The sequence below is a fragment of the Ranitomeya variabilis genome, chromosome 3, assembly GCF_051348905.1.
Source record: "Ranitomeya variabilis isolate aRanVar5 chromosome 3, aRanVar5.hap1, whole genome shotgun sequence".
In the NCBI taxonomy this organism is placed as follows: Eukaryota; Metazoa; Chordata; class Amphibia; order Anura; family Dendrobatidae; genus Ranitomeya; species Ranitomeya variabilis.
The window spans coordinates 10,285,763-10,311,058 of NC_135234.1; the positions used below are offsets into that span (position 1 = coordinate 10,285,763).

Sequence of the window (25,296 nt, forward strand, 5' to 3'; positions counted from 1 at the left end):
CAGACAGCGAGTAATAACCCCGCACCGAGGACACTACAGCGAGTAATAACCCCGCACCGAGGATACAGAGAGCGAGTAATAACCCGGCACCGAGGATACAGAGCGAGTAATAACCCGGCACCGAGGACACAGAGAGCGAGTAATAACCCCGCACCGAGGATACAGAGAACGAGTAATAACCCAGCACCGAGGATACAGAGAGCGAGTAATAACCCGGCACCGAGGATACAGAGAGCGAGTAATAACCCGGCACCGAGGATACAGAGAGCGAGTAATAACCCCGCACCGAGGATACAGACAGCGAGTAATAACCCGGCACCGAGGACACTACAGCGAGTAATAACCCCGCACCGAGGATACAGAGAGCGAGTAATAACCCGGCACCGAGGATACAGAGAGCGAGTAATAACCCCGCACCGAGGACACAGAGAGCGAGTAATAACCCGGCACCGAAGATACAGAGAGCGAGTAATAACCCGGCACCGAGGATACTACAGCGAGTAATAACCCAGCACCGAGGATACAGAGCGAGTAATAACCCCGCACCGAGGATACAGACAGCGAGTAATAACCCGGCACCGAGGACACTACAGCGAGTAATAACCCCGCACCGAGGATACAGAGAGCGAGTAATAACCCGGCACCGAGGATACTACAGCGAGTAATAACCCAGCACCGAGGATACAGAGCGAGTAATAACCCCGCACCGAGGATACAGAGAGCGAGTAATAACCCGGCACCGAGGATACAGAGCGAGTAATAACCCGGCACCGAGGATACTACAGCGAGTAATAACCCTGCACCGAGGATACAGAGAGCGAGTAATAACCCGGCACCGAGGATACTACAGCGAGTAATAACCCAGCACCGAGGATACAGAGAGCGAGTAATAACCCCGCACCGAGGACACTACAGCGAGTAATAACCCAGCACCGAGGATACAGAGCGAGTAATAACCCGGCACCGAGGACACTGCAGCGAGTAATAACCCCGCACTGAGGACACTACAGCGAGTAATAACCCCGCACCGAGGACACTACAGCGAGTAATAACCCAGCACCGAGGATACAGAGAGCGAGTAATAACCCAGCACCGAGGATACTACAGCGAGTAATAACCCAGCACCGAGGATACAGAGAGCGAGTAATAACCCCGCACCGAGGATACAGAGAGCGAGTAATAACCCCGCACCGAGGACACTACAGCGAGTAATAACCCGGCACCGAGGATACTACAGCGAGTAATAACCCGGCACCGAGGATACAGAGAGCGAGTAATAACCCGGCACCGAGGATACAGAGAGCGAGTAATAACCCCGCACCGAGGATACTACAGCGAGTAATAACCCAGCACCGAGGATACAGAGAGCGAGTAATAACCCAGCACCGAGGACACAGAGAGCGAGTAATAACCCGGCACCGAGGATACAGAGAGCGAGTGATAACCCCGCACCGAGGATACTACAGCGAGTAATAACCCCACCCCGCACCGAGGATACAGAGAGCGAGTAATAACCCCGCACCGAGGACACTACAGCGAGTAATAACCCGGCACCGAGGATACAGAGAGTGAGTAATAACCCAGCACCGAGGACACAGAGAGCGAGTAATAACCCCGCACCGAGGACACTACAGCGAGTAATAACCCAGCACCGAGGATACAGAGAGCGAGTAATAACCCAGCACCGAGGACACAGAGAGCGAGTAATAACCCGGCACCGAGGATACAGAGAGCGAGTGATAACCCCGCACCGAGGATACTACAGCGAGTAATAACCCCGCACCGAGGACACAGAGAGCGAGTAATAACCCGGCACCGAGGATACAGAGAGCGAGTAATAACCCCGCACCGAGGACACAGAGAGCGAGTAATAACCCCGCACCGAGGATACAGACAGCGAGTAATAACCCCGCACCGAGGACACTACAGTGAGTAATAACCCCGCACCGAGGACACTACAGCGAGTAATAACCCGGCACCGAGGATACAGAGAGCGAGTAATAACCCGGCACTGAGGATACAGAGCGAGTAATAACCCCGCACCGAGGATACAGAGAGCGAGTATTAACCCGGCACTGAGGATACAGAGCGAGTAATAACCCGGCACCGAGGATACAGAGAGCGAGTAATAACCCGGCACCGAGGACACAGAGAGCGAGTAATAACCCCGCACCGAGGATACAGAGAGCGAGTAATAACCCCGCACCGAGGATACAGAGAGCGAGTAATAACCCAGCACCGAGGATACAGAGCGAGTAATAACCCCGTACCGAGGACGCTACAGCGAGTAATAACCCCGCACCGAGGACACTACAGCGAGTAATAACCCAGCACCGAGGATACAGAGAGCGAGTAATAACCCCGCACCGAGGACACTACAGCGAGTAATAACCCGGCACCGAGGATACTACAGCGAGTAATAACGCAGCACCGAGGATACAGAGCGAGTAATAACCCCGCACCGAGGATACAGAGCGAGTAATAACCCGGCACCGAGGATACAGAGCGAGTAATAACCCGGCACCGAGGACACTGCAGCGAGTAATAACCCCGCACTGAGGACACTACAGCGAGTAATAACCCCGCACCGAGGACACTACAGCGAGTAATAACCCAGCACCGAGGATACAGAGAGCGAGTAATAACCCCGCACCGAGGATACAGAGAGCGAGTAATAACCCCGCACCAAGGATACTACAGCGAGTAATAACCCCGCACCGAGGATACAGAGAGCGAGTAATAACCCCGCACCGAGGATACAGAGAGCGAGTAATAACCCCGCACCGAGGATACTACAGCGAGTAATAACCCAGCACCGAGGATACAGAGATCGAGTAATAACCCCGCACCGAGGATACAGAGATCGAGTAATAACCCCGCACCGAGGATACAGAGAGCGAGTAATAACCCGGCACCAAGGATACTACAGCGAGTAATAACCCGGCACCGAGGATACAGAGAGCGAGTAATAACCCGGCACCGAGGATACTACAGCGAGTAATAACCCAGCACCGAGGATACAGAGAGCGAGTAATAACCCAGCACCGAGGATACAGAGAGCGAGTAATAACCCAGCACCGAGGATACAGAGAGCGAGTAATAACCCGGCACCGAGGATACAGAGAGCGAGTAATAACCCGGCACCGAGGATACAGAGAGCGAGTAATAACCCCGCACCGAAGATACTACAGCGAGTAATAACCCCGCACCGAGGATACTACAGCGAGTAATAACCCGGCACCGAGGATACAGAGAGCGAGTAATAACCCGGAACCGAGGAAACTACAGCGAGTAATAACCCCGCACCGAGGATACTACAGCGAGTAATAACCCTGCACCGAGGATACAGAGAGCGAGTAATAACCCCGCACCGAGGATACAGAGAGCGAGTAATAACCCGGCACCGAGGATACAGAGAGCGAGTAATAACCCTGCACCGAGGACACAGAGAGAGAGTAATAACCCCGCACCGAGGATACAGAGAGCGAGTAATAACCCCGCACTGAGGACACAGAGAGCGAGTAATAACCCGGCACCGAGGATACTACAGCGAGTAATAACCCCGCACCGAGGATACAGACAGCGAGTAATAACCCGGCACCGAGGACACTACAGCGAGTAATAACCCCGCACCGAGGATACAGAGAGCGAGTAATAACCCGGCACCGAGGATACAGAGAGCGAGTAATAACCCCGCACCGAGGACACAGAGAGCGAGTAATAACCCGGCACCGAGGATACTACAGCGAGTAATAACCCCGCACCGAGGATACAGAGAGCGAGTAATAACCCAGCACCGAGGACACTACAGCGAGTAATAACCCCGCACCGAGGACACTACAGCGAGTAATAACCCGGCACCGAGGATACTACAGCGAGTAATAACCCAGCACCGAGGATACAGAGCGAGTAATAACCCCGCACCGAGGATACAGAGAGCGAGTAATAACCCGGCACCGAGGATACAGAGCGAGTAATAACCCGGCACCGAGGATACTACAGCGAGTAATAACCCCGCACCGAGGATACAGAGAGCGAGTAATAACCCGGCACCGAGGATACTACAGCGAGTAATAACCCAGCACCGAGGATACAGAGAGCGAGTAATAACCCGGCACCGAGGATACAGAGAGCGAGTAATAACCCCGCACCGAGGACACTACAGCGAGTAATAACCCAGCACCGAGGATACAGAGCGAGTAATAACCCGGCACCGAGGACACTGCAGCGAGTAATAACCCCGCACTGAGGACACTACAGCGAGTAATAACCCCGCACCGAGGACACTACAGCGAGTAATAACCCAGCACCGAGGATACAGAGAGCGAGTAATAACCCAGCACCGAGGATACTACAGCGAGTAATAACCCAGCACCGAGGATACAGAGAGCGAGTAATAACCCCGCACCGAGGATACAGAGAGCGAGTAATAACCCCGCACCGAGGATACTACAGCGAGTAATAACCCAGCACCGAGGATACAGAGAGCGAGTAATAACCCAGCACCGAGGACACAGAGAGCGAGTAATAACCCGGCACCGAGGATACAGAGAGCGAGTGATAACCCCGCACCGAGGATACTACAGCGAGTAATAACCCCGCACCGAGGACACAGAGAGCGAGTAATAACCCGGCACCGAGGATACAGAGAGCGAGTAATAACCCCGCACCGAGGACACAGAGAGCGAGTAATAACCCCGCACCGAGGATACAGACAGCGAGTAATAACCCCGCACCGAGGACACTACAGTGAGTAATAACCCCGCACCGAGGACACTACAGCGAGTAATAACCCCGCACAGAGGATACAGAGAGCGAGTAATAACCCGGCACTGAGGATACAGAGCGAGTAATAACCCCGCACCGAGGATACAGAGAGCGAGTATTAACCCGGCACTGAGGATACAGAGCGAGTAATAACCCCGCACCGAGGATACAGAGAGCGAGTAATAACCCGGCACCGAGGACACAGAGAGCGAGTAATAACTCCGCACCGAGGATACAGAGAGCGAGTAATAACCCCGCACCGAGGATACAGAGAGCGAGTAATAACCCAGCACCGAGGATACAGAGCGAGTAATAACCCCGTACCGAGGACGCTACAGCGAGTAATAACCCCGCACCGAGGACACTACAGCGAGTAATAACCCAGCACCGAGGATACAGAGAGCGAGTAATAACCCCGCACCGAGGACACTACAGCGAGTAATAACCCGGCACCGAGGATACTACAGCGAGTAATAACCCAGCACCGAGGATACAGAGCGAGTAATAACCCCGCACCGAGGATACAGAGCGAGTAATAACCCGGCACCGAGGATACAGAGCGAGTAATAACCCGGCACCGAGGACACTGCAGCGAGTAATAACCCCGCACTGAGGACACTACAGCGAGTAATAACCCCGCACCGAGGACACTACAGCGAGTAATAACCCAGCACCGAGGATACAGAGAGCGAGTAATAACCCCGCACCGAGGATACAGAGAGCGAGTAATAACCCCGCACCGAGGATACTACAGCGAGTAATAACCCCGCACCGAGGATACAGAGAGCGAGTAATAACCCCGCACCGAGGATACAGAGAGCGAGTAATAACCCCGCACCGAGGATACTACAGCGAGTAATAACCCAGCACCGAGGATACAGAGATCGAGTAATAACCCCGCACCGAGGATACAGAGAGCGAGTAATAACCCCGCACCGAGGATACTACAGCGAGTAATAACCCAGCACCGAGGATACAGAGAGCGAGTAATAACCCAGCACCGAGGACACAGAGAGCGAGTAATAACCCGGCACCGAGGATACAGAGAGCGAGTAATAACCCCGCACCGAAGATACTACAGCGAGTAATAACCCCGTACCGAGGATACTACAGCGAGTAATAACCCGGCACCGAGGATACAGAGAGCGAGTAATAAACCCGCACCGAGGAAACTACAGCGAGTAATAACCCCGCACCGAGGATACTACAGCGAGTAATAACCCTGCACCGAGGATACAGAGAGCGAGTAATAACCCCGCACCGAGGATACAGAGAGCGAGTAATAACCCCGCACCGAGGACACAGAGAGCGAGTAATAACCCAGCACCGAGGATACAGAGAGCGAGTAATAACCCGGCACCGAGGATACAGAGAGCGAGTAATAACCCGGCACCGAGGATACAGAGAGCGAGTAATAACCCCGCACCGAGGATACTACAGCGAGTAATAACCCCGCAACGAGGATACAGAGAGCGAGTAATAACCCGGCACCGAGGATATAGAGAGCGAGTAATAACCCGGCACCGAGGATACAGAGAGCGAGTAATAACCCCGCACCGAGGATACAGAGAGCGAGTAATAACCCCGCACCGAGGATACAGAGAGCGAGTAATAACCCGGCACCGAGGATACAGAGAGCGAGTAATAACCCGGCACCGAGGATACAGAGAGCGAGTAATAACCCGGCACCGAGGATACAGAGAGCGAGTAATAACCCGGCACCGAGGATACTACAGCGAGTAATAACCCCGCACCGAGGATACTACAGCGAGTAATAACCCTGCACCGAGGATACAGAGAGCGAGTAATAACCCCGCACCGAGGATACAGAGAGCGAGTAATAACCCCGCACCGAGGACACAGAGAGCGAGTAATAACCCAGCACCGAGGATACAGAGAGCGAGTAATAACCCCGCACCGAGGACACTACAGCGAGTAATAACCCGGCACCAAGGATACAGACAGCGAGTAATAACCCGGTACCGAGGATACAGAGAGCGAGTAATAACCCCGCACCGAGGACACTACAGCGAGTAATAACCCGGCACCGAGGATACAGACAGCGAGTAATAACCCCGCACCGAGGACACTACAGCGAGTAATAACCCCGCACCGAGGACACTACAGCGAGTAATAACCCCACACCGAGGACACAGAGAGCGAGTAATAACCCGGCACCGAGGATAGAGAGCGAGTAATAACCCGGCACCGAGGATACAGAGAGCGAGTAATAACCCGGCACCGAGGATACTACAGCGAGTAATAACCCCGCACCGAGGATACAGAGAGCGAGTAATAACCCGGCACCGAGGATACAGAGAGCGAGTAATAACCCGGCACCGAGGACACAGAGAGCGAGTAATAACCCCGCACCGAGGACACAGAGAGCGAGTAATAACCCCGCACCGAGGATACAGAGAGCGAGTAATAACCCCGCACCGAGGATACAGAGAGCGAGTAATAACCCCGCACCGAGGATACAGACAGCGAGTAATAACCCGGCACCGAGGATACAGAGAGCGAGTAATAACCCGGCACCGAGGATACAGAGAGCGAGTAATAACCCCGCACCGAGGACACAGAGAGCGAGTAATAACCCCGCACCGAGGATACAGACAGCGAGTAATATCCCCGCACCGAGGACACTACAGCGAGTAATATCCCGGCACCGAGGATACAGAGAGCGAGTAATAACCCGGCACCGAGGATACAGACAGTGAGTAATAACCCCGCACCGAGGATACAGAGAGCGAGTAATAACCCCGCACCGAGGATACAGAGAGCGAGTAATAACCCAGCACCGAGGATACAGAGCGAGTAATAACCCCGTACCGAGGACGCTACAGCGAGTAATAACCCCGCACCGAGGACACTACAGCGAGTAATAACCCAGCACCGAGGATACAGAGAGCGAGTAATAACCCCGCACCGAGGACACTACAGCGAGTAATAACCCGGCACCGAGGATACTACAGCGAGTAATAACCCAGCACCGAGGATACAGAGCGAGTAATAACCCCGCACCGAGGATACAGAGCGAGTAATAACCCGGCACCGAGGATACAGAGCGAGTAATAACCCGGCACCGAGGACACTGCAGCGAGTAATAACCCCGCACTGAGGACACTACAGCGAGTAATAACCCCGCACCGAGGACACTACAGCGAGTAATAACCCAGCACCGAGGATACAGAGAGCGAGTAATAACCCCGCACCGAGGATACAGAGAGCGAGTAATAACCCCGCACCGAGGATACTACAGCGAGTAATAACCCCGCACCGAGGATACAGAGAGCGAGTAATAACCCCGCACCGAGGATACAGAGAGCGAGTAATAACCCCGCACCGAGGATACTACAGCGAGTAATAACCCAGCACCGAGGATACAGAGATCGAGTAATAACCCCGCACCGAGGATACAGAGAGCGAGTAATAACCCGGCACCGAGGATACAGAGAGCGAGTAATAACCCAGCACCGAGGACACAGAGAGCGAGTAATAACCCGGCACCGAGGATACAGAGAGCGAGTAATAACCCCGCACCGAAGATACTACAGCGAGTAATAACCCCGCACCGAGGATACTACAGCGAGTAATAACCCGGCACCGAGGATACAGAGAGCGAGTAATAACCCGGCACCGAGGAAACTACAGCGAGTAATAACCCCGCACCGAGGATACTACAGCGAGTAATAACCCTGCACCGAGGATACAGAGAGCGAGTAATAACCCCGCACCGAGGATACAGAGAGCGAGTAATAACCCCGCACCGAGGACACAGAGAGCGAGTAATAACCCAGCACCGAGGATACAGAGAGCGAGTAATAACCCGGCACCGAGGATACAGAGAGCGAGTAATAACCCGGCACCGAGGATACAGAGAGCGAGTAATAACCCCGCACCGAGGATACTACAGCGAGTAATAACCCCGCACCGAGGATACAGAGAGCGAGTAATAACCCGGCACCGAGGATACAGAGAGCGAGTAATAACCCGGCACCGAGGATACAGAGAGCGAGTAATAACCCCGCACCGAGGATACAGAGAGCGAGTAATAACCCCGCACCGAGGATACAGAGAGCGAGTAATAACCCGGCACCGAGGACACTACAGCGAGTAATAACCCGGCACCAAGGATACAGACAGCGAGTAATAACCCGGCACCGAGGATACAGAGAGCGAGTAATAACCCGGCACCGAGGACACTACAGCGAGTAATAACCCGGCACCAAGGATACAGACAGCGAGTAATAACCCGGCACCGAGGATACAGAGAGCGAGTAATAACCCCGCACCGAGGATACAGAGAGCGAGTAATAACCCGGCACCGAGGATACAGAGAGCGAGTAATAACCCGGCACCGAGGATACTACAGCGAGTAATAACCCCGCACCGAGGATACTACAGCGAGTAATAACCCTGCACCGAGGATACAGAGAGCGAGTAATAACCCCGCACCGAGGATACAGAGAGCGAGTAATAACCCCGCACCGAGGACACAGAGAGCGAGTAATAACCCAGCACCGAGGATACAGAGAGCGAGTAATAACCCCGCACCGAGGACACTACAGCGAGTAATAACCCGGCACCAAGGATACAGACAGCGAGTAATAACCCGGCACCGAGGATACAGAGAGCGAGTAATAACCCCGCACCGAGGACACTACAGCGAGTAATAACCCGGCACCGAGGATACAGACAGCGAGTAATAACCCCGCACCGAGGACACTACAGCGAGTAATAACCCCGCACCGAGGACACAGAGAGCGAGTAATAACCCGGCACCGAGGATAGAGAGCGAGTAATAACCCGGCACCGAGGATACAGAGAGCGAGTAATAACCCGGCACCGAGGATACTACAGCGAGTAATAACCCCGCACCGAGGATACAGAGAGCGAGTAATAACCCGGCACCGAGGATACAGAGAGCGAGTAATAACCCGGCACCGAGGACACAGAGAGCGAGTAATAACCCCGCACCGAGGACACAGAGAGCGAGTAATAACCCCGCACCGAGGATACAGAGAGCGAGTAATAACCCCGCACCGAGGATACAGAGAGCGAGTAATAACCCCGCACCGAGGATACAGACAGCGAGTAATAACCCGGCACCGAGGATACAGAGAGCGAGTAATAACCCGGCACCGAGGATACAGAGAGCGAGTAATAACCCCGCACCGAGGACACAGAGAGCGAGTAATAACCCCGCACCGAGGATACAGACAGCGAGTAATATCCCCGCACCGAGGACACTACAGCGAGTAATATCCCGGCACCGAGGATACAGAGAGCGAGTAATAACCCGGCACCGAGGATACAGACAGTGAGTAATAACCCCGCACCGAGGATACAGAGAGCGAGTAATAACCCCGCACCGAGGACACTACAGCGAGTAATAACCCGGCACCGAGGATACATAGAGCGAGTAATAACCCCGCACCGAGGACACTACAGCGAGTAATAACCCCGCACCGAGGACACAGAGCGAGTAATAACCCGGCACCGAGGATACTACAGCGAGTAATAACCCCGCACCGAGGACACTACAGCGAGTAATAACCCCGCACCGAGGACACTACAGCGAGTAATAACCCGGCACCGAGGATACAGAGAGCGAGTAATAACCCCGCACCGAGGATACAGAGAGCGAGTAATAACCCGGCACCGAGGATACTACAGCGAGTAATAACCCCGCACCGAGGACACTACAGCGAGTAATAACCCGGCACCGAGGATACAGAGAGCGAGTAATAACCCCGCACCGAGGACACTACAGCGAGTAATAACCCCGCACCGAGGACACTACAGCGAGTAATAACCCCGCACCGAGGACACAGAGCGAGTAATAACCCGGCACCGAGGATACTACAGCGAGTAATAACCCCGCACCGAGGACACTACAGCGAGTAATAACCCCGCACCGAGGACACTACAGCGAGTAATAACCCAGCACCGAGGACACAGAGCGAGTAATAACCCGGCACCGAGGATACTACAGCGAGTAATAACCCCGCACCGAGGACACTACAGCGAGTAATAACCCCGCACCGAGGATACAGAGAGCGAGTAATAACCCCGCACCGAGGATACAGAGAGCGAGTAATAACCCCGCACCGAGGACACAGAGAGCGAGTAATAACCCGGCACCGAGGATACTACAGCGAGTAATAACCCCGCACCGAGGACACGTACAGAGAACACTGCACGGATCTCAGCACATTCGTGTAATGTACGGACATACCAGGTTCTCCAGAGTTAGAGCTGCTCTGTGTAGGTGGTCTCTACACTGCATTTAGCAGCCCCTCTATTAAAGAGACAGTATCCTGAACACAACGCCTGCACCCGTGCCCTACTCTGTACAAGCAGCTAAAAGTCGTCGATTCCTTTGTTTGGCGCCTGTAGTGCAGCATTGTACCTGCCGCGTCCCCTGCAGATGAAGCGCGTGGCTGTCCGCGGATGTCCTGGCTAATCAGGGGCTTGTCCATGTATCAGGACCTGGGGTCATGTTCTGAAATGGGTCGTCAATGGCTCCTCAAGCCATAGAGCGTCCGGGGGCCGAGGCCCAGAAAGAGACAATGACTACAACCAAGGGCCGCCACTGTCCGGGTCTTACTGCAGCTATAAGGACGAGGGAAGACGTCTCCCACAACTGTAGTTACTGAGGTCTGCAGCCCGTCTACGCTGTGGCCATTTTCCAGTCTGGACAGGAGCTGTGGACGAGTGGAGGAAGGGTCCTGAAGACATCAGTGATGGGGAAGGAGGCCACAGGGGCTATAAACAGAGGGATGAGTGCAGGATCCCCACTGACATCTGCTCTATCCACATCAATCACCATAATGTGAGTACACAGCACCCACCATATGGATGGTAACAATTCCGTTCATTGTACGGTCGGCCATAATGTAATAAATCGGGTGTTCATGTAATGTTGCATGAACCGGTCTCCAACCAGTATATGTTTGAGTACAGACACACAGAGCTAGTAAATGCATAAAGGGTGTGAGAACAGATGATACGAGGGCACTGAAGAAATGCGTTTTTAGGGCACACATGAAACTGGGTATTGGGGATTAAAGGAATTGTCCAGGGCAGTGCATTCCAAAGAATTGTTGCAGCACGTGAGAAGTATTTGTGACGGAGTGGGTGGTTCAGATTATTGAGGATGTTAATCTTAAGTCATTAGAACGGAGGGCACGGGTAGGGTGGTAGACAGACGAGGGAGATGTAGGGTGGTGCTGAGCCGTGGAGAGGATGGGTAGGTGGTAGACTGAGGCGAGAGAGGAGATGTAGGGTGGTGCTGAGCCGTGGAGGGCACAGGTAGGGTGGTAGACAGACAAGGGAGATGTAGGGTAGTGCAGAGCCGTGGAGAAGATGGTAGGTGGTAGACTGAGACAAGGGAGGAGATGTAGGGTGGTGCTGAGCCGTGGAGGGCACGGGTAGGGTGGTAGACAGACAAGGGAGATGTAGGGTAGTGCAGAGCCGTGGAGAGGATGGGTACAATGGTTTTTTGAGACGAGGGAGAAGATGTAGGGTGGTGCAGAGCCATGGAGGGCACGAGTAGGCTGGTAGACCGAGACGAGGGAGGAGATGTAGGGTGGTGCAGAGCCGTGGACAGGATGGGTATGATGGTTTTTTGAGATGAGGGATGAGATGAAGTGTGGTGCGGAGCCATGGAGGGCACGGGTAGGGTGGTAGACAGACAAGGAGGAGATGTAGGGTAGTGCAGAGCCGTGGGGGGCACAGGAAGGGTGGTAGAACTAGACGAAGGAGGAGATGTAGGGTGGTGCTGAGCCATGGAGAGGATGGGTAGGGTGGTAGACTGTGACATGGAAGGAGATGTAGGGTGGTGCTGGAGAGCTTTGTGGGCAATTGCGATTAGTTTATATTCGACTCTATAGGATGGGTAACCAGTGTAATGACTGGCACAAGGTAGAGGTATCGGTATAACAGTTGGTGAGGAATATGATCCTGGCAGCAGCATTCAGGACAGATTGGAGCGGGGAGAGTTTAGTAAGAGGGAGACCGATCAGTAGAGTTATAATAGTCTAGACAAGAATGAATAAATCCTGAATATACCTAGAGGTAATTTCCAAACCAGTCGCTAGCCTTCACAAGCTACTACTCTACGTTATCAGCCATTTCAGGTAGTGACTGCAGGCTCTTTCTTGGGACAGAGGCCTCCCCTCCTCCTTGATCACAGAATGATTATCACTGGCGCTTTAACCATTGCTAAACACAAAGGAGTGGCCCCGAAATTTGTCTGTGACCAGCGGTCTCCATGGAACAGCGCCCCCTCAGGTGCGAGAAGTTATACGACTGGGATCTATACCTCAGGAGTCACGTGACTCTGCCCAGGCAAGGAAGGGTTAATGTGTTCTGTGCCTGACATGTGACCTGAAATCCTTTGTCCCAGCTCCAGATCTGGGGGGATGTGGGGGTTTTGTCCTGACAGCTGTTCCCCTGCAACAATGTGTCTGATCCCAGCTGTTGCCACCTGGACTTCACCATGGCCTCTGTGCCATCATTAGGTGTGAGGCCTGAGAGAAAAAGGGAGGCCGCTGCGAGGCCTGGGAGAAAATGGGAGGCTGCTGAGGGGCAAGGAAAAAAAAAGGGAAGCCACTGAGGGGCAAGGGAGAAAAAAGGGAGGCCGCTGAGGGGCAAGGAAAAAAAAAGGGAAGCCGCTGAGGGGCCTGGGAGAAAATGGGAGGCCGCTGAGGGGCAAGGAAAAAAAAAGGGAAGCCACTGAGGGGCAAGGGAAAAAAAAGGGAGGCCGCTGAGGGGCAAGGAAAAAAAAAGGGAAGCCGCTGAGGGGCCTGAGAGAAAAAGGGAGGCCGCTGAGGGGCAAGGGAGAAAAAAGGGAGGCCGCTGAGGGGCAAGGGAGAAAAAAGGGAGGCCGCTGAGGGGCAAGGGGGAAAAAAGGGAGGCCGCTGAGGGGCAAGGGGGAAAAAAGGGAGGCCGCTGAGGGGCAAGGGAGAAAAAAGGGAGGCCGCTGAGGGGCAAGGGAGAAAAAAGGGAGGCCGCTGAGGGGCAAGGGAGAAAAAAGGGAGGCCGCTGAGGGGCAAGGGAGAAAAAATGGAGGCCGCTGAGGGGGAAGGGAGAAAAAAGGGAGGCCGCTGAGGGGCAAGGGAGAAAAAAGGGAGGCCGCTGAGGGGCAAGGGAGAAAAAGGGAGGCCGCTGAGAGTCTCAGGATCCTTGGGTGTAGCTGGATGGACCTGCTTGGAGGAAATAGTCAAACCTTTACGGTGATTCCACATAAATTGGATTTGGTCAGCATGGAGGCGATCACCCACATGGTGCTGCAGTGTGCGCTGTATGTCTACAGACCTGTCAGAGGGAAAGGAACTCTACTGCCAGGAACGTAGATTGTGACTCTGCTAGAGGAAAGTCTGCAGGAGAGAAGATCTGCACTGACGCTCATCACAGAAGGTGAGGATTTCCTGACAGAGCAGAAGAATCTCGTCACAATGTTCCAAGAGAAGAACGTCTTCCTGTAGAAGAAGACAACTGGAAGCCTGTGGCCCAAAGCAGAAGTTGGACTGACTTCCACCCTAGGCTGGTGCGGCAGGTTCAGGCGCTCTGCTGACATTTTGTTAAAGTCTGGAGCCCTGACACATGCATTGCTGTAATGCGGTGGACTCCAAGAAAATGGCCGCCAGAGGCGGTGCATGTGCAGATTGAGATCTCGGACTTTCACACTAGCCTGGGATGAGAGTCAGATCATCGCCAGACCACCGAACTCCTCCTGCAACCCCGCTCCACCAGCGCTCCCAATCACACAATCCACCCCCCTATAAGCTGAATTCGGACTGTAAGACGGACCCCCACTTGACGCATTAATTTTTTTTCCCTATTTTCCTTCTGAAAATTTGGGATGTATCTTATCATACGGTGCGTCTTAGGGTACGTTCACACAGGACGTCTTTGCTCTTTTTTTTTTCTGCAGCAAAACCTGATCATCTTGGCAGGAAAGAAGCTGCGTCAAAAACGCAGGTTTTGTGTTTTTTTTTATGGATTTTTCGGTGCGTTTTTTTTCTCTTTGTCCAGGCTAATGTCCTTTGATTTTCAGCAGCAAAAACGCAGCAAATAATGATACCTGCGTTTTTGCTACGTTTATTTCAACACCCATTCAAGTCAATGGGTGAAAAAACGCAGCAAAAAAACTGAAAGCAGTGACATGCTCTATGTCCAAAAACGCAGCAAAGCACAAAATACTGATCACACAAAAAACCAATGTGTGTGCATGAGATTTCTGAAATCTCATAGGCTTTGCTGGTACTGTAAAAAGCAGCTGAATATTAGCATAAAAAAGGCAGCAAAAACGCCCTGTGTGAACTTACCCTTAATAGTCCGAAAAATTTGGTATGTAAGTACTTGGATAAGAATACAGTAATTAACCAGAGCCAGCATGGGTTTGTACCAAACAAGTCATATCAGACTAATCTAATTTAATTCTATGATGGAATCACTGACTGAGTGGATCAGGGAAATGCGGTAGATTTAGTATATCTCGACTTCAGCAAAGCATTTGATAAAGTATCTCACACCACCCTGATTGAAAAATATTACCAAGTACTGGATTGATAAGGCTACGGTTCGGTGGATTTATAATTGGTTCAGTGGTCGTATTTAAAGAGTGGTAATAAATGGTTGCACATCCAGTTGAAAGAGTGTTTCAAGTGGGGACCACAAGGCTCTGTCCTGGTCCCAGTGAAGTTTAACATTTTTGTAAATGATCTAGATAAGTGAACTGAAGGTAAACTAATCAAATGTGCAGATGATGCAAAGCTAGGATGGATAGCGAACACTAGTGAAGAACGAGAAAGGATTCAGAAGGATCTAGATAAGCTTGATCAGCATGGTGGCTCAGAGGTTAGCACTGCAGCCATGGGTTCAAATCTCACCAAGGACAACATCTGCAAGGAGTTTGTATGTTCTCCCCGTGTTTGTGTGCGTTTCCTCTGCAAACACAGTTCTAGGATATATTAGAAGAAGCATAGAGTCTAGATCCCATGAAGTAATTATCTCCTCTACTCCTCCTTGGTCAGGCCCATCTGGAATACTGGGTCCAGTTTTGGGCTCCACATTATATAAAAGACATCAACAAACTGGAGTGAGTTCAGAGAAGAGCGACCAGGATGGTGAGTGGACTGCAAACCATGTCCTATGAGAAACATTTACAGGATCTGGGAATGATTAGCTGCAAAAATGAAGGCGAAGAGGAGACTTAATAGCTGTCTACAAATATCTGAAGGGCTGTCACATTGTAGAGGGATCATCTTTATTCTCATTTGCACAAGGAAAGACTAGAAGGAATGGGAGGAAACTGAATGGGAGGAGACACAGATTAGATATTAGAAAAACTTTTTGACAGTGAGGGTGATCAATGAGTGGAACAGGCGGCCACGAGAGGTGGTGAGTTCTCCTTCAATGGAAGTCTTCAAACAGAGGCTGGACAGACATCTGGGATGATTTAGTGAATCCTGCATTGAGCAGGGGGTGGACATGATGACCCTGGAGGTCCCTTCCAACTCTAACATTCTAGGATTCGATGGGAAAAAAGGGAGGCGGCTGCGAGGCCTGCGAGAAAAAGGAGGCGGCTGTGAGGCCTGCGAGAAAAAGGAGGCGGCTGTGAGGCCTGCGAGAAAAAGGAGGCGGCTGCGAGAAAAAGGAGTCCACTGTGAGTCCTGGAAGAAAGGAGGCGGCTGCACCCCTCACCCCCTGCTGTAAATCTGACGCCACCATCACCAGGGGCGGCCATGTACTCGCATGAGCAGAGCGGATCGGTGCTCCGTCTGCTGCTTGCACGGTGACTTCTCCTGCAGTGTCGTGTACAGGCAGCTCCACTCACGTGGCTTCCCCCAGGTGCAGCGTCTCCGCTCAGGATCTGCACCTCCGGCTGTGATCACAAGTCACACAGCTCCTCCCTACATACTAAGAATCAGATGTCACCCAGCTTTCCTAAACCCCTGAAAGGCAAATTACCTCAGCGCTGCAGGACTCAGGACAGGGAGAAGGGAAGAGGAGCAGAGACAAGAAAGCCATCACCCAGGATTAACAGCCCCTAAAGGAGCTGCGGCAACTCCCTGCAATAGTGAGGACAACGGCAGCTGAGATCCAGGCCGGACCAGCTCCGATGATGCACGTGACATACAGGGGCCCCGACAGAACGTCACCGGCCCGGAGCTGCAACGTGGCCATGGGGGAGCGGATTATAAGGAGCCACTGAGCAGATTCTGCCATCCGCAGAGCTTCACCAGGGTCACAGCATCCCTGGAACACAAGCTTGAGACACAGAGCCCTCTCTGCTACAAGGAAAGACAAAGCTGCGGAGGAGGGAAGAGAGTCTGGGCCAATTCCGGCACGTCACAAATCACACAACGCCTATTGCACAACGTTTATATAAATAGCAGCATCGCAGCCACCCACGCCATCGCTGCAGCCAGACCACATCTCCTGAGATAATCAGCGCTGCAGACAGTCCATGTCTCCTGAGATTGCCAGCGCTGCAGCCAGACCACGTCTCCTGAGATTGCCAGCGCTGCAGCCAGACCACGTCTCCTGAGATCACCAGCGCTGCAGCCAGACCACGTCTCCTGAGATCACCAGCGCTGCAGCCAGACCACGTCTCCTGAGATCGCCAGTGCTGCAATCAGTCCACATCTCCTGAGATCGCCAGCGCTGCAATCAGTCCACATCTCCTGAGATCGTCAACGCTGCAATCAGTCCATGTCTCCTGAGATCACCAGCGCTGCAATCAGTTCATGTCTCCTGAGATCGCCAGTGCTGCAGTCAGTCCAGGTCTACCGAGATTGCCAGCGCTGCAATCTGTCCACATCTCCTGAGATCGCCAACGCTGCAATCAGTCCATGTCTCCTGAGATCACCTGCGCTGCAGTCAGTCCAGGTCTACAGAGATCGCCAACGCTGCAATCAGTCCAGGTCTGAGATCACCAGTGCTGCAATCAGTTCATGTCTCCTGAGATCGCCAGTGCTGCAATCAGTCCACGTCTCCTGAGATCACCAGTGCTGCAGTCAGTCCAGGTCTACCGAGATCGCCAACGCTGCAATCAGTCCACATCTCCTGAGATCGCCAGCGCTGCAATCAGTCCACATCTCCTGAGATCGCCAACGCTGCAATCAGTCCACATCTCCTGAGATCGCCAATGCTGCAGTCAGTCCACGTCTCCTGAAATCACCAGTGCTGCAGTCAGTCCACATCTCCTGAGATCGCCAGCGCTGCAATCAGTCCACATCTCCTGAGATCGCCAACGCTGCAGTCAGTCCACGTCTCCTGAGATCACCAGTGCTGCAGTCAGTCCACGTCTCCTGAGATCGCCAGCGCTGCAGTCAGTCCATGTCTCCTGAGATCGCCAGCGCTGCAGTCAGTCCAGGTCTCCTGAGATCACCAATGCTGCAGTCAGTCCAGGTCTCCTGAGATCGCCAGCGCTGAAGTCAGTCCATGTCTCCTGAGATCGCCAGCGCTGCAGTCAGTCCAGGTCTCTTGAGATCGCCAGCGATGCAGTCAGTTCAAGTCTCCTGAGATCGCCAGCGCTGCAGTCAGTCCAAGTCTACTGAGATCGCCAGCGCTGCAGTCAGTCCACGTCTCTTGAGATCACCAATGCTGCAGTCAGTCTAGGTCTCCTGAGATCGCCAGCACTGAAGTTAGTCCAGGTCTCCTGAGATTGACACTGAGCATCGAGCACAACCAGCGTCTGCTCAGCCGAGCACTGACCCCACCGAGGTGCAGGCCCCAGAGCCGGACATAACAGGCAGGTATATGGCGGCATTTACACAGTTGCTTGTAGGAGCTGCAGCAAAAAATGCAAAAGCCACTCATCGTTTTACAACGCGAATTTAAATATCTCTACTTGTAAAATTTAAGGAAAAAACCTATCACGAGGCAGGTAATGATGGCGGGCAGCTCTGGAGCACAGAGCATTTCAGGAGAGCAATGCACCGATTTTGGGGCGTAGCGGCATGTTCAGCAACCAATGAGGAGTCACACATATCAATGAGATGGGTCCTGAGATCCGGTGCGGACATTTCACATCCCACCCCCTACCCCCCATGAAATCACTCTAGTAGTGCCAGTAACACTGCGCACTAAGAGGCGGTGTGAAGCCCCCACCCAAAGTGTGACACCGGACCCCAGAGTAACAGCGTGACCCGCCGGCCGCACTCACCTTGAACCTCTTGTCCTGTAGAACCTTTTTAATGGCCACCAGCTCGCCCGAGTCGCAGAGTTTGGCCTGGTAGACGACACCAAAGGAGCCATTGCCGATCACCTTGGTGTCCGTGTAGCTAACCTCCTGCTGCCGGTCCGGACCCTGCCCCGGGGTGGCCACCACAGTGGTGACCTTGCTGCCATCTTTGTCTCCTGGAAAAAATAAAATGACACAAGGTGGTTAGTGCCAACGTCAGGAAATAAAGAGCATGAAAGATGACTGCGAGACCCGGCCAGCCCCACGTCTCCCGCCCAGGGCCCGGCCCCCCATCTCCCGCCCAGAGCCCGGCCCCCCATCTCCCGCCCAGAGCCCGGCCCCCCATCTGCCACCCAGATCCCGACGGCACCGTACTCCTGTGTGCATGATGACCCTGACGCAGACGTGACATGGTAACACGTAGACTAGTCTAGTCCCAGTGATCGGCCCTCAGACCCCATCAGCCTGCAGATGAGGAGCAGATGCTGACTGCCAGGGTACAGCGCGCTCCATGGGCACGGTCAATCACAGTGACTGACCGCCGTCTTGCCCAGCTTGGTGCTAATTAGCTTCATAGCTGCTTCTTGGCACAGCTGGAAAATACCACAGCACCGCGCCCACCGCTAACCACAATCCCTGATTCATGTAAAGGGGAGAATCTGTCCACAGGACGACTATTAGTCGTATATCTACAAATCTGCCCCTTATGGAAGAGCAGCATGATGAAAGACATTGTTGAAATCCATAAGAAGTCCCATGTAGAGGACACAGTGAGCTGGTGGAAGACGAGACCAAAGGAAAAGTTAGGGGCGAAATACAAAATGCTATGTGTGATGAAAAATGAACACGCACATCACCCTGAAAAACACCGTTCCCACCATCACACATGGTGGAGGTAGCATCCTGCTGTGGGGAGGCTTTTCTTCAGCAGGGGCAGAGAAAATTGTCAGATGTGATGGGAAGATGGATGGAGCTAAATACAGAACAATCCCGGAGGAAAACCTGTTAGAGGCTGCAGGAGACGTGAGACTGGAGCGTAGGTTCACCTTCCAGCAGGACAACGACCCTCAACATCCTGCCAGAGCCACAATGGAGGGTGCAGATCAGAGCAGATTCCTGTGTGTGATCGGTGCAGTCACCGTCCAGACCCAAATCCCAGAGAATCTGAGACAAGACGTGAAAATCACTGATCACAGACGTCTCCATCCAATGTCACTGAGCGAGAGCGAGGGGGAAAGAAGAAGGGGAAAATGTCACCTGTAGATGGGCAAAGCTGGAGAGACAGACCCCAAAAGACTGCAGAGAAAGGAAGAGAGACAGACCCCAAAAGACTGCAGAGAAAGGAGGAGAGACAGACCCCAAAAGACTGCAGAGAAAGGTGGGAGAGACAGACCCCAAAAGACTGCAGAGAAAGGAGGGAGAGACAGACCCCAAAAGACTGCAGAGAAAGGTGGAGAGACAGACCCCAAAAGACTGCAGAGAAAGGAGGGAGAGACAGACCCCAAAAGACTGCAGAGAAAGGAGGAGAGACAGACCCCAAAAGACTGCAGAGAAAGGAGGGAGAGACAGACCCCAAAAGACTGCAGAGAAAGGAGGGAGAGACAGACCCCAAAAGACTGCAGAGAAAGGAGGGAGAGACAGACCCCAAAAGACTGCAGAGAAAGGAGGAGAGACAGACCCCAAAAGACTGCAGAGAAAGGAGGGAGAGACAGACCCCAAAAGACTGCAGAGAAAGGAGGAGAGACAGACCCCAAAAGACTGCAGAGAAAGGAGGAGAGACAGACCCCAAAAGACTGCAGAGAAAGGAGAGACAGACCCCAAAAGACTGCAGAGAAAGGAGACAGACCCCAAAAGACTGCAGAGAAAGGAGAAACAGAGCCCAAAAGACTGCAGAGAAAGGTAGACAGAGCCCAAAAGACTGCAGAGAAAGGTGGAGAGACAGACCCCAAAAGACTGCAGAGAAAGGTGGAGAGACAGACCCCAAAAGACTGCAGAGACAGGTGGAGAGAAAGACCCCAAAAGACTGCAGAGAAAGGAGGAGAGACAGACCCCAAAAGACTGCAGAGAAAGGAGGAGAGACAGACCCCAAAAGACTGCAGAGAAAGGAGGAGAGACAGACCCCAAAAGACTGCAGAGAAAGGAGGAAGAGACATACCCCAAAAGACTGCAGAGGAGGGTGGAGAGACAGACCCCAAAAGACTGCAGAGAAAGGTGGAGAGAAAGACCTCAAAAGACTGCAGAGAAAGGAGGAGAGACAGACCCCAAAAGACTGCAGAGAAAGGAGGGAGAGACAGACCCCAAAAGACTGCAGAGAAAGGAGGAGAGACAGACCCCAAAAGACTGCAGAGAAAGGAGGAGAGACAGACCCCAAAAGACTGCAGAGAAAGGAGAGACAGACCCCAAAAGACTGCAGAGAAAGGAGACAGACCCCAAAAGACTGCAGAGAAAGGAGAAACAGAGCCCAAAAGACTGCAGAGAAAGGTAGACAGAGCCCAAAAGACTGCAGAGAAAGGTGGAGAGACAGACCCCAAAAGACTGCAGAGACAGGTGGAGAGAAAGACCCCAAAAGACTGCAGAGAAAGGAGGAGAGACAGACCCCAAAAGACTGCAGAGAAAGGAGGAGAGACAGACCCCAAAAGACTGCAGAGAAAGGTGGAGAGACAGACCCCAAAAGACTGCAGAGAAAGGAGGAAGAGACATACCCCAAAAGACTGCAGAGGAGGGTGGAGAGACAGACCCCAAAAGACTGCAGAGAAAGGTGGAGAGACAGACCCCAAAAGACTGCAGAGAAAGGTGGAGAGACAGACCCCAAAAGACTGCAGAGAAAGGAGGGAGAGACAGACCCCAAAAGACTGCAGAGAAAGGTGGAGAGACAGACCCCAAAAGACTGCAGAGAAAGGAGGAGGAGACAGACCCCAAAAGACTGCAGAGAAAGGTGGGAGAGACAGACCCCAAAAGACTGCAGAGAAAGGATGAGAGACAGACCCCAAAAGACTGCAGAGAAAGGAGACAGACCCCAAAAGACTGCAGAGAAAGGAGAAACAGAGCCCAAAAGACTGCAGAGAAAGGTGGAGAGACAGACCCCAAAAGACTGCAGAGAAAGGTGGAGAGAAAGACCCCAAAAGACTGCAGAGAAAGGAGGAGAGACAGACCCCAAAAGACTGCAGAGAAAGGAGGAGAGACAGACCCCAAAAGACTGCAGAGAAAGGAGGGAGACAGACCCCAAAAGACTGCAGAGAAAGGTGGAGAGACAGACCCCAAAAGACTGCAGAGAAAGGAGGAGACAGACCCCAAAAGACTGCAGAGAAAGGAGGTCTTACAAAGTACGGACTATGGGGGCTGAATATTAATGCACGGTACAATTGTCAGATTTATGTTTATAAAACAATTAGTGACATTGTATCATTTCCTTTACACGTCACTAACACTTGATACTTTCTGTTATCACAAAAAAACAATAAAATAGATTTCAGTTTGTGGTGCAATGAAAGAAAATATGGAAAAGATCACGGGGTACGGAGAGTTCTTCAAGCCACTGTACATTGTGCCTGGAAGAAGGGTATTTACTGAGACACAAGCGGATTTCCACTCAGCATGAGCCACGCTCGATGTCTGCAGAGGTCCCGGACCACCAGCTCTAATAGATCAGTGAATGAGAACATTCTCCTTTACATCCAGAGACTCAAATCCAGAATCTAAACCATGAATTACCATTCACTGACAGCAAGCAGAGGTTGTGAAAATGGTGAAGAGCAGACACTGCTGAACTCCTGGACAAATCACCTCTGACCCCGGGAGCATGTGATCTAATCTCCCTTCTACAGGGGTTCATTCACCTATAATAGGAGACTGCTGGAGGAAAGCGAGAGAACATGTGAAAACCATGGAAAAGCCGTGCTGATGTGGCCGCAGGAGGGGTGTGGAAGAGACCCCAATGCAGGGGTGTAATCAGACTCGTATGTGGACCGTTCCCATCCCCCAACCCAGGCTCCGGTGGTGTCTACACAATCTGTGAAGTCAGAGCAAAGGACGATAAACTGGAACCTGAAGAGAGCATGGGAATACATCGGTAGGGCTGAGAGCTGTGTACATCGAGAAATACCACCTGCACCAGGGCGTGCATGCTGGCAGCCACCCCTGCACCCGGGCGTACATGCTGGCAGCCACCCGGGCGTACATGCTGGCAGCCACCCCTGCACCCGGGCGTACATGCTGGCAGCCACCCGGGCATACATGCTGGCAGCCACCCCTGCACCCGGGCGTACATGTTGGCAGCCACCCCTGCACCCGGGCGTACATGCTGGCAGCCACCCCTGCACCCGGGCGTACATGCTGGCAGCCACCCCTGCACCCGGGCGTACATGCTGGCAGCCACCCCTGCACCCGGGCGTACATGCTGGCAGCCACCCCTGCACCCGGGCGTACATGCTGGCAGCCACCCCTGCACCCGGGCGTACATGCTGGCAGCCACCCGGGCGTACATGCTGGCAGCCACCCCTGCACCCGGGCGTACATGTTGGCAGCCACCCCTGCACCCGGGCGTACATGCTGGCAGCCACCCCTGCACCCGGGCGTACATGCTGGCAGCCACCCGGGCGTACATGCTGGCAGCCACCCGGGCGTACATGCTGGCAGCCACCCGGGCGTACATGCTGGCAGCCACCCGGGCGTACATGCTGGCAGCCACCCGGGCGTACATGCTGGCAGCCACCCGGGCGTACATGCTGGCAGCCACCCGGGCGTACATGCTGGCAGCCACCCCTGCACCCGGGCGTACATGCTGGCAGCCACCCCTGCACCCGGGCATACATGCTGGCAGACGCCCCTGCACCCGGGCATACATGCTGGCAGACGCCCCTGCACCCGGGCATACATGCTGGCAGACGCCCCTCCTTCCCTCTGCCACGACATTAAAAATGGGTCGTGGTTGGGTCTTCCAGCAAGACAATGACCCAAACCATACAGCCAAGGCAACAAAGGAGTGGCTCAAAGAGAAGCACATTAAGGGCATGGAGTGGCCTAGCCAGTCTGCAGACCTTCATTCCATAGAAAACTTATGGAGGGAGGTGAAGCTCCGAGTTGCCAAGCGACAGCCTCAAAATCTTAATGATTTAGAGATGATCTGAAAAGAGGAGTGGACCAAAGTTCCTCCTGACATGTGCCAAACCTCATCATCAACTACAAAAACCGTCTGACTGCTGAGCTTGCCAACAAGGGTTTTACCACCAAGTATTAAGTCTTGTTTGCCAGAGGGATCAAATACTTATTTCTCACTGCAAAATGCAAATAAATGTATAGAATTTATAAAGTGTGATTTTCTGGATTTTATTTCTGATATTCTATCTCTCAATGTTAAAATTAAAATTATAGACTCTTCATGTCTTTGTCAGTGGGCAAACTTACAAAATCAGCAAGGGATCAAATACTTATTTCCCGCACTTAATGAGACTGACATACAACGGTCGGCAGCTGCGGATCAGTGACATCATCTGCAGATCATCTCACCACATTATAAATCCTCAGACAAATCTGCTCTAGAACAAAGCGTCTGCTGTCCGGCCACATTCCTGAGACATCAAACACGCGGCGGTCCTGTGTACTCAAAACAGGAAGGAGAGCGGAGGGTCCGTGTGCGCTGTCAGGACGCTCCGGACCAGGACCAGTATCCTACCATAGAGGTGCACATGGTGATAAGGGCCCCATAACCTGTCACGTGGAGTATGTGGCCCCTTCCTGCAGGAGAAGCGTCATCGGACTCCACCAAGAAGGTCCAGGGCAAACCTAAACTCTGCTGAGATCACCTGCGCCCCACGTGTAACACCCACGTGAGGCTCAGAGGCCCCGACATTGTGGGGTGATAGTCAGCGGCCATACAAAACCCTGGTATGGAGCTGTACAGACGATGCTCCATGGGAAGAGCATGCAGTCACCGTCCTCCGAAGACCAGAGAGTCTCCAGTCATGGAAGCAGCCTCCTGTCAGGATGTCCTACCTATAGAGGAGCCCTACAAGATGTCTAGGGACCAGCGAGGAGACCCAGCTGCAGACCAGCGAGGAGACCCAGCTGCAGAACGCTGACCTCAGGGACCAGCGAGGAGCCACGGCTGCAGCACGGTGACCTCAGGGTCCAGGGAGGAGCCATGGCTGCAGCACGGTGACCTCAGGGACCAGCGAGGAGACCCGGCTGCAGCACGGTGACCTCAGGGACCAGCGAGGAGACCCGGCTGCAGCACGGTGACCTCAGGGACCAGGGAGGAGCCATGGCTGCAGCACGGTGACCTCAGGGACCAGCGAGGAGACCCGGCTGCAGCACGGTGACCTCAGGGACCA

The 25,296-nt window shown here is 53.3% G+C and overlaps 1 protein-coding gene across 2 annotated transcripts in view; it reads right to left on the minus strand.

Moving 5' to 3' along the window:
- The window catches only part of GSK3B (glycogen synthase kinase 3 beta), a 98,925-nt gene that overhangs the window by 55,875 nt on the left and 17,754 nt on the right, over nt 1-25,296 (minus strand). For both annotated transcript variants that reach the window (XM_077293624.1, XM_077293623.1), the window contains exon 2: nt 18,950-19,143. In XM_077293624.1, coding sequence (XP_077149739.1) covers nt 18,950-19,143 — 194 coding nt within the window. The remainder of the gene's footprint in view (nt 1-18,949; nt 19,144-25,296) is intronic.